The sequence below is a fragment of the Camponotus vicinus genome, unplaced genomic scaffold, assembly GCF_025532165.1.
Source record: "Camponotus vicinus isolate PSW18456_S1 unplaced genomic scaffold, iyCamVici1.0 SCAF_1, whole genome shotgun sequence".
NCBI lineage: Eukaryota > Metazoa > Arthropoda > Insecta > Hymenoptera > Formicidae > Camponotus > Camponotus vicinus.
Window position 1 is genome coordinate 31,808,762 of NW_028141945.1, and position 10,704 is coordinate 31,819,465.

At 37.4% G+C, this 10,704-nt stretch overlaps 2 protein-coding genes across 4 annotated transcripts in view; one reads left to right on the forward strand and one right to left on the reverse strand.

Moving 5' to 3' along the window:
* Mob2 (MOB kinase activator 2) overlaps positions 1-7,881 on the forward strand; it is a 27,634-nt gene extending 19,753 nt beyond the window's left edge. For 2 of the 3 annotated variants that reach the window (XM_083080979.1, XM_083080972.1), the window contains exons 2-5: positions 5,364-5,618; positions 6,070-6,194; positions 6,469-6,696; positions 7,210-7,881. In XM_083080979.1, coding sequence (XP_082937105.1) covers positions 5,364-5,618; positions 6,070-6,194; positions 6,469-6,696; positions 7,210-7,289 — 688 coding nt within the window. In that variant the 3' untranslated portion in view covers positions 7,290-7,881. Of the gene's footprint in view, positions 1-2,838; positions 3,625-5,363; positions 5,619-6,069; positions 6,195-6,468; positions 6,697-7,209 lie in introns of all 3 variants that reach the window. The other variant, XM_083080963.1, reaches the window with a different exon arrangement.
* Positions 7,868-10,024, reverse strand: LOC145961096 (uncharacterized). Its single transcript, XM_083080952.1, has 5 exons — positions 9,762-10,024; positions 9,468-9,645; positions 9,365-9,399; positions 8,728-9,079; positions 7,868-8,500 (listed from the first exon to the last, which is right to left on the reverse strand). The coding sequence occupies exons 1-5, from the start codon at positions 9,979-9,981 to the stop codon at positions 8,071-8,073; spliced, it is 1,215 nt and encodes a 404-aa protein (XP_082937078.1). The 5' UTR covers positions 9,982-10,024; the 3' UTR covers positions 7,868-8,070.
* Positions 10,025-10,704: the final 680 nt, after the last annotated feature.

Consider the following 10,704-nt stretch of genomic DNA (forward strand, 5'->3'; position numbering starts at 1 on the left):
AAAAAACGCATATTTTTTTTAACAGTATTAACCGTTAATTTATGAGAGAAATATTCAAATTTTTCAATGATAAAATTCATCTGACGTTTGATTCATTAATTAAAATCGACGGACTTATTTTTCCAAAATCGTTCTAAATCTAATATATTTAAAAAATATGGAGATTATATGTCACGAAGCTCTGAGAAGCTACACACATGATGTTTATATTTTTATTTATATTTTTTTAAGAATGAGATATTGAAAGTTTTGTAATATTTTTATGCCTATTAAAATCGAAAACAAATTATCCGTTATTTCCAGAAAAATTCCGCAGCATGTTCCATAACGAGCTTCTTGAAAAAGAATGAGAATTATTATTTCTAGGTAATTTTATTTATTTGACTGAATGCTTTTTATCAAGACGAAATAAAACTTGATTAGATCATTACTACCCGCGGAGAATGAACAAGTTGTAATATGAAGAAAAAGACGAGAATTACTAAAGTATTGAATGTTGGAAATTAAATAGATCAATATTACGTAAATCGAAAATGAATAAGAGTAGGAAATAAAAGACAATAATTATTGAAGCGATACAAACTGGACCTTGAATAGGTTGATGCGCATATTTTTTGCCTGAAACCCCTTGTAAATTTTTGAACAAGATATTTCGAATACGGGTTTGCGTCTCTAGAGAATGAGAAAAGAAGGTAGTCTTTTATTTACTCGCCTGGTCCTTTGGGAGATTCCCACTGAGCGGCCGCTTGTGACGAATTCTTTCTGTCAGAATCAAGGACGAAATAGTAGAATTTAGTCTTCACAATCAGCAGGGACTCTGTGGATCTTTTAGAGAGCATGAGATAAAGGGGACATTTCTGAAATAGATGACCAAATTTTACAGCATATTTCTCTTGATGCGCATATTCACTTCTCGAAATTGCATATATAAATTGTATAAATAATATATATGTGCAAATATAAATAGAATTAAAATATATATAAATAATTGAAGATGAATTGCAAGTTTTTAGCCGGGAGAAAAGATCGTGACTTATCGAAGTCTCTTTATGTGGTGAATCTGGAACGCTGCTTTCTCTTGCGTCTTTAGTGTTATGCTCTTGAATTGCATACGTTAAGTGCGATTTAAATTTTGGACGTGACCTCATCCGGGTCACGATCAAGGACGCATATGTCACGGCTTCGTGCAGCCAGAATGGAGCTACTTGGCTCCGAACTTTTCGTTCATTTCGCGATGCACCGACATTTGAATTTACGCTCGGTCGACTAACCGGGTTGATAGTTCACGTAATGCACTCTGTGTTATCATCGTAATACTCGTTGATATCTATTACAGTACTTTTTATCATAATTATACATTATTTAATTTAAGTGAATTATAAAATCGCGATGTATATCGAGATTTTTATACTATATTCTTTACTCTTAATTTTTTTAAGTATTTTTTAAAAAAGATTATCTTTTTAAAAAATAAATCGAGAAGAGAGAAAAGACGGGACGGACACGTGGTTTTAATTTTAGAGAAAGACGTGCAAATTTCTCTCTCGACTTCTGTCGTGTATTACACAAGGGTTTCCGGCGACATAGTTTGCGTTTTACCTTTGCACTGGTAACCGGTACGGGGAAACTATGTTCGTGGAAACAACTTTGTACCAATAAAAACAAGCTTTCGAGGAAAGCGAAAATTCAAGGAATAACCGAGCGTTTGTTAAGTGCGCCAACATTTTTAATTTTACGCTATCTATCTTACTTAATGTATATAAAATTATTTTAATAAATAAATTATTTTTCATTATATTAACATCATTTTATACGAGACATTCCAAGTTAAATTTCGCGGATAATTATTACAACCGGTATTTATTAGCTATCAATACGACAAAAAAAATGCACTTTTGTCACATAATATAATCGCGAATTTTGCAGAATACGATCGTAATTCCGCGTAAAAAATTAAAACATTCGATATATTCGTCACGAAAATTCATTAATTTTATTTTGACGCCCTTTTATGGAGATCGATAATCTCTTGGTTCCCGATTATATTTTCCTTCATGGCGTCATGGATGCACGTGTAAGCGATAACCCAGTTTCTCTCTCGTCAAACACATCGAAGCGACAAACTCGCAGTATTACCTGAAGAAATGAGAAGCCTGGCATCGCGCCAACGACGCGTGTTGCTGAAATTTTTCTAGCGAATCGCGCGCGAGAACGAAGAAGAGAGAAAGAGAGAAAATTGTGAGAAAGGGGGTCGAGGAAAATGCAATTTATCGATATATAGATTTCCCGAGAGTATACGCGATGAATAGTAATTTGATACATGTACGGATCATATATATATATATATATATATCTGCTGCATCGACTCAAATAAAAGTTTTAGAAAGTTTAAGATTATCAGTGACAGCTACACAGCTGTGGCCTCTTGAAATATTACAATAATGCTCGATTGTTGCCACGATTTATAACTTTATGATCGAACGCGAACGCGCGCTTGAATTTTGCTCCAGATCGACAACGACCGATCCTTTCGCGCTCGTTCTCGTAAACGAGATCGATTGTCTTCCAAGGAGTGTCTTCCGCACCTTCTGTCGACTTCCCGCGAGCTATTTCTTGTCGAATCGATTCACCATCATTGTGCTATACGTGAATTCTCAGACTTGAAGAGACGACGAACGCGACGAACCTGAGCTCGAAAATAAGTTAAGTCGCTTTTAAATTGAAGAAATCATTCGAGGAAGTAATGCCTGGGAATCGCACACGAACATTCGGAAGAATCTTGAAATTATTAGTAAAGCAGGATTTCAGAAAGCACTGAAAAAATATTATTATTCCTAGGAAAATCAAGATTTATTCGGAGCGAACCCATGTTTGAAACTCACGACTATTAAGGACAAGCGAGTCTTTCAGGAAGGAAGAAAAAGAACGCAAAGTACATAAAGAAATATAATATATTGTTAGAAAAATATATAAGAATCCATCCAAGGATGTAAAATCGTCCGCCTGAATAAACATCAAGCGACCGCGTTCCCGTTTCTAATTTTCAAACAAACGAATCCACGCGAATCAAAGACCGAGAAAGACTTCTCGACCGTCTTCCACCTCGGAACATCTTGGAACATTTGGAACATTCCGTCTTCGATACCTCGAAGAACCACTTGGAGGTGCTGTGATCCTCGCAGCCTCCCTCGCTCCTTCGAGAGGAACCGGGACGAAAGCGAAGTCCCGGCACGTGCTGGCCAGAGTTCGATGACAATTGAACAAGATTTGGTGCCTACCCAGCGTGCGTGAGCGGATCCTCGGGCACGAGGGCGGCGCGCCGAGGAGGTCGTCCTCGACCACGACGATCACGACGACGACGATGCTGCGATCGCCGGCGCGCGGCGCGGTTACCGTCCTGGGACCGCGGGAGCCCTCGTCCGCCTCCGCCTCCGCATCCGCTGCGGTGGCGTCGGCGGCGGCCGCGGTGGCATCCTCGGCCACCACCGTCTCGGCGCCGCCGACGCCGGTGCACCACGGCGGCGCCGGCACCGGTACCGGTAGCTCGAGCAGCGCCTCCTCCTCGCGTCTCTCCCTGCTCGACACCTGCCACAGGAAGATCAGGCTCTTCGGCGAGCTAGTCGCGTGAGTTCCCCCGCAAACGCTCGCGTAGATATGTACATATATGTATGTGTGTGCGCGCGAGTTTCACCACACAATGTGTGTGAAATTGTTGGTACCGGTGTAATTAAATCTCATATCCTGTCGTATTCAAAGTTCGTATACAGTCGAGACGAGAAAAAATCCATTATGTAAATTGTATTTATACACGGTATACGTTATAAGCATAATTAAATGATGTGTATTACACGGAAACGTGATTAGACAAATATATATATACACGGGAGATATATATATATATATATACGGCTGACTTATGCCAATTTTTTTCTTGCGCGAAGCTGCAGCTTCTTTCCAGGAGCATGTGCTTTCTAGAGAGCGATTAAAGCGCTTTGGACCGTGTAGACGTGGCTGAACATGATGCTGCTATCATTATTGCATGTAATTGCATTTTTCACTGGCAGGAAGCTGGATGTGCGACGTGGCTGCTGCGTATTGAACCAAGCTCGAAAACACGATATACTCGGAGTCAATATTAATATTTAGTTCTCATTTACAAACGAAGATACCATTTTAATTACGTATTATTGCGCGTTCATATTAATTGGGATTATCCATGTTTATTAACTTGATGCACAAACGTTTTTATTATCTTTTGATGTGTTCTGTTGTAAAGTTTTACTTACATATTTATATAAAAAAATTATATACGATACAATGGAATGGTAAGATTCTCTATATTATAATTATGTAGCGCTTGATATTACGATAACAGTACATTGCAACGATCGACTTTTATTGTTATTTCCAGTTTCCCGCTGTAGCGCCGAGAAACATTATTATTATTATTATTATTATTATTATTTCGTATTATTATTAAAGGATTCCTATAATTAAATACGATATTGAAAATGTTCTCTGGCATTCTATTTACGCAGAAAAGAAATTCTCGTTTGTTTCTCGTTGAATTTGAAACGTGAGAAATATAACACCCATGGCTTCGCTGATAGATTAAAGACAAATTGAATAGAGAGTCGGGAAGCGCCGAGGGTAATTGTACAAATCCGATAATTCGCTAATCTGATTAATGAATTCGCGCTACTCGATTAAAGACGAAACGCTCCAATCTATTCCGGTCAATCTGGAGACCGCAAATTAGCGAGAACCCGACAGTGAATCGACAATCACTGCAATGCACTGTGAAAAATTTCTCGTTCATTTTCATTGACGATTTTCCGGGGATTTGCTTTTAACGATGAGAAACAATAGACGATAACATCAGAGTCATAAGTCATCAATTTTGTTATTATTTATATTGATTATTGTGACATTTCGTAATTTTTAATCAAATTAGGTGATTTTCTCTGTAATTTAATTTCTGATATTCTGTAATAAAACTGATCTTGTTCCTTTGACAAATATCAATCTCTTATTAAACGTCACTAATAAGTATTATTAAGCTAATATTTTCTTTCAATTGCGAATTCTTTGACTATTCTTATAATAATAAAATTTCACAAAGAATTGATTCTCTCTCTTTCTCTCTCTCTCTCTCTGATATCAATCATAATAATTGATCAATTTGATTTTCGGACAGCGTGCTCATTAATCTCACACACGCGGGGCTATGCTACATTACATCTATATATTTGCGCAATACCTATGGTTTTGCTTGATTGGCTTGAACGTTTTAAAGATCGCCATGTGCGAAGAGGCTGCGCCGCATGATTCACTGACCGTGCGAATGTTCTCTCGTTTTGCAGAAAAGCCAGACGAAAGGAGAAAGATGCGGGAGCCACGGAGGATCCTAAACTGTACCTGGAGGAGGCTGCTCTCGAGAGACAGTTGCCGGAGCTGGACCTGAGGATGCTCGTGGATCTACCGCCCGGTCTGGACTACAACGAATGGCTGGCATCGCACACCCTCGCACTATTCGATCATATTAATCTCGTCTACGGCACGATATCCGAGTTTTGCACCATGACGGGTTGTCCCGATATGACCGGTCCCGGCTTAAGGTACCTTGTAAACTCCGTTTTTTTTCTAGTTATTTGCGATCTCGAAAAAATTGCATCTCTGATTTACTCGAGCATATTTGAGGGAATTATATTTTTGTTTATTATAGAGTAAAAATATACCGCGTACATAATGTAAATAAAGAGGATTATATTTTTCCATTTTATATTATTACATTTTTTTATTGAATTTTTATATAAATTTAAGTTTGCTAAAGATGAAGGAAAAATCAATATACAAATCGATATACAAATTATACAAATGCAATCTACTAAATACCATTATATTATCATGATATATTTTTAATAGAGAATTAATAGTTTTTATTGATAACATTTTGAATTTTGATCCAAATTATTTATCGATCACTTTTGCTTATTATTTGCTTATACCGTTAATGTCTTGCATTCGAAATAATCGATCGACTGACACACAACTGCTTTATCATTCTAGAACGTATCTATGGTTCGACGAAAAGGGGAAAAAAACGAGAGTGGCAGCACCACAATATATAGACTATGTTATGACATTTACGCAACGCACCGTTAGCGATGAAACTATATTCCCTACAAAATACGGTGAGTCATTCAATCTTTATATTATCACATAATTTGTTCAGTTTGTCACAATTTATTTATATAATTAAAATAATTATGTAATTAATAAGTTATAGCTTTGTTCTTAATAATTGCTAATATCACATAAAGACTTATCAATTATGAATCGATCGAGAGATATGTTTATTATATTTGTTATATTTTTTTATTTTATATTATATATTACGCTTAAATTATTAATTAAGATGTGAGACGCATCAATGGGTTAATTATTGTCGGTTAACCATTTTTTTAGCAAACGAGTTTCCGAGCTCGTTTGAGTCGATAGTGCGTAAGATCCTGCGGCTACTGTACCACGTGGTGGCACACATCTACCACTGCCACTTCAGGGAGGTGGCGCTCTTGGGGTTGCACGCTCACCTCAATTGTGTATTCGCCCACCTCACGCTCCTTAATCAACGCTTCAACCTTATAGATCCCAAGGAGACGGAGATCCTGGGGGACCTAGAGGCCGCCCTCTTGGGTAAGCTTTATATGTTACCGCCGTTGCCACACCAATGCGGTATTGATCGATGCTGATTACGTAATACCGGCAAGAGATCCGAGAACGAATTGCACGATAGAATATTTTCTTTGACGATCGATAGAATCGTGTGTGTGTGTCTTAAGAAAACACACTTTTCATTATCGTAATTGTTTATTCGATATTGGTCAAATAGAGCTTAGAAGAAAAAAAATTCATTGAAAAAAGGAAAAGATTGAAACTGTATGTCAAAGTACCTCCGATATTCTCCCAGCAATTATCGGCGATTATCGGAGAGATACGCGTTGTTGAGAGAAATATAGACTTACTCGTAAAGACCAGTGAAGCGACGAGAAGGCTCCCTTGTGGAGATCAATTTGCGCGATTATTAAGGGACGAACCCAATTATGGTGCATTAAGGTGTATATTTAGCTGGCTATATTACATGCCTCCCCGGAGAGATACATGTTTGATTTTATACTATCGATTCCTTCCCCGACTGCTTGTTTGCAGGTGACTCAACATCCGCGCCTTCACAGACTTTAGCCATCCAGGAGACTCCGACCTCCACAACCACTACCAGTACCACCTAGATCGCCGCAATGCGTAATAGCATGCGAGCAGAGGTTGCAGTTCCTGAGATTAGGTGACGATAGGCGATTTGTTCGTTCGTTCGGTTTCTTTTTTGTCTCCTTTTTGTTCTTTTTATAGTCACATGCGAAAAAAAATAGAATTTATTGCGATATGATCGGTCCATGGATGGTGGGAAAGAGAGAGAGAGATAGAGAGAATGAGAGGAAGAGAGAGAGATAGAGAGAGATAGAGAATGAGGAAAAGCGGCGATTTCTGTAAAAACAAAGAAAAAAGATACCAGTAGTACCTGTACATAGTAAAGTGTGAACAACTACATGATGTAATTAGGTTCCTCCGTTTGTTGTTTGTGAGATTGTACATAATTTATTAAATGATAAGATATATATACGAGAGAGAAAGAGAAAAAATAACGAGTGAGAATGAAAGAACGCGAGAGCGAACGAGAAAGTGAGAACGCGATAGGAAAAAATGAGTATTGATTATTATTGACAAAGTTAGTTGCTATAAGAGATGATTTGTTCTGTAAAAAATGATACAATAATAATATTGTAAAGTTAAAATAATACCAAATATATACCTGGTGTTAAGGCACATGTTTTATCGATACGAGTTAAAAGTGCGTGATATGAAGGAATCCATTTCCTCCTAGAAGTAAACCTATCTTCTCAATTATTGATCAAGTCACAGAAGTCCTTCGAAGATCTTTAATCTTAAATTACTTAAAATTGCTTTCCTTCTTCCTTTGTGGTTTTCAAGAATTTCTAATTTCCACTTACAAATTCAGGTGCAAGCAGTGGTGGTCGACGCGTGGATGTGCTTCACTTCAACGAGTCTAATCGCGGCGCAAAGATTCGCGATTTCTCTCAAAAATAGGCCTATCGCTTCGGCTATCGGCTCGCAGAGATCCCTTAACGACGTAGCGATATTATAAAGAAGAATCAATACTGGCTGTACGAGAGCATTGAACAGAATGGACAACAGCGGTTTCACAAAGTAATCCGCTATCAATTGAAGTATCCCCACTGTCAGCGGCCGAATCACACTATACAGAATGAAGCGGAGGAGCTGCAGAATAAAAGCCGTGACGAAGGCGATGCCGATATGAATTGTGCCGAAGATTTCTGCCCAAAAGCGGGTTGCCGCTTGATCCGTTTTTTCAGCGCACTTGTCCGTAGTTAGGACAGGATGACAATCGGTTGTTCGATAATATCTGCAAGAAACATTATCGTTCCGATTGATTTTGTTTAATTAATGTATACAGTTATATGTCAAGCTTTCCTTTCCACCTCGCGTTACGTTATTCAGTGAAACTGACTTAAAAACTTTTCTTAATTATACTTAATTATTACATTAATCGAAAAATATCAATGCGTAAAGTAAAATTCTGGGAATATCTTGTATATATCGCGCACTTACACCAAGATAAGCGGTACCTACGCGGAGCTTCCGTGATCGAAGTAGTAAATCTCGATCTTCTCCGCCACTTCCTCTCTCTTGAGTTTCGTCTTCGCCGGATACTTGAGGGGCTTTGATTTACCGGCATCGTACTTGGTACTCTTACTCGGTATCCCGTCCGACATCTCGTAAGCGGCGAGGGGTTGAAATTCATGAGGTGGCTGCGACGCGTCCAGATGCTGTTTAGACACGCTTTTGAGAGGCATCTGAGCATAGTGAGGACACTGAACCTGTTTCAACTTTATCTCGTACATCTTGTTCTCTTTGCCAAAGTATCCATTTCTCGGCCGCTTCCAGCTAAAACGGCTCCAGAACTGCCGCGGTTGCGGTTTTTCTAAATGAACATGTTTATAAATCTCGCGCCTTATTGATATATTAACGTGCAGGATGTACTTTAGTTTCTTCAGATGTGAAATATATGTCGAATAATTTCTATCAATATTATTTATCTTCGCATGCAAAAGATTCTTATAATTTTCTTATATCTTAAATCTCTGTAAAACTAGGATAGGATCCGAATTTAATGACAGAAGAATGTTTTACAATCCTCCAAGTATATACATGCAAATCAAATATATCGTCATTTCGATCGCGGATAATTCTATAATATAATATATACCTTTTTTAAGTTTCACAGGCAGAATGTAACCGTTGCTGAAATGATAAATCTGCTTTTGAGAAACAAATTGGCTAACGGATAATGGAGGGCGTGATGGCGTTACATTTTGTGACTACGGCATAAGCATGGAGGGAAGCTCAATTGCGTCGTTGCAGGCCGACTTCTTGAATTCTCTCGCTGGCGATCCGGTTTTGCTGGAACCGTGGATGGAGCTTCCGCTTTCGCGGCTACACAATAAGTTGCAACCGGTGACGCATCGATTGAACATTTACAATCCGTATCTGTACACAATATTTAAGCATTTAATTGTTTATAAATTAGTTTTAAAAGATAGGTAACTTAGTTCAATTTTGGGGACACTTGATAGCCTCTCGCTTTTGTAGAAAGCTGTGCGTGCCTTTAAGTCCTTCAACAGCATCGTTTCCCTTCTCGATTGTCTTGGTACAGACCGCATTCACATCGGAATTTACGGCCGAGGTAACATCGTCCGAGTGCAAGGATGTTAGATTGGACGGTTCTGTTGTATCAGTGCAAGAACAATCCTCTCCGGTAACCATGTTATCAAACATTTCCTTACAATAAAACACATGGAAAATTATATAAAGTAACATAAACATCGAATATAACGCAAACAGAACTGTCAGAACAATAACAAAAACGATTTGAAGTTATATATATGATGCATATGTGTTGTTATTCAAGTCGTATCGATTCTAATATATACTATGTGTGTACACACACACACACATATATATAGATGTAATGAGTTTAAATTCACTATAGACATACGAGAATAAAATCTGTAATATTGCATGCTAAAAATTAAAATTTAAAAAAAATTATATCTAATTAACTCGCTATATAAAAAAATTTGAAATAAAATTTGAAATTCATAAATAAAAAAATATAATTTTTCAGCATTCTGCAGAAAATATACGAAGAGAATCACATTGTATTAATTGTAGCGAGTGATTTCAACATCACAAGTATAAACTCAATTAAGAGAATTATCGAGAATCTTTTATAATCCATAAAAAAAAGAAATTCTTTTGAAATCTATATTAATGGAAATCCATGTTTCAAATCTATATTAATGGAAATCTCTATGTTTATCTATATCGTATTTTCTCCAGAAAACAAAAGTCAGATGTACTTTGCGTGCTGTATATTGTTTTTTATTCCTCTCTTGCAGTTATACGACATAGTTTTCTCCAAATGATATACCAAAAATTATTACATCTTTTTAATATATGTATATATCGTTTTCTTTAAAAGTTTTCTCTCTCGAGTGAAATAGATACACATTAGATTCTTATTTACATTGGATAGAGTTTGGAAGT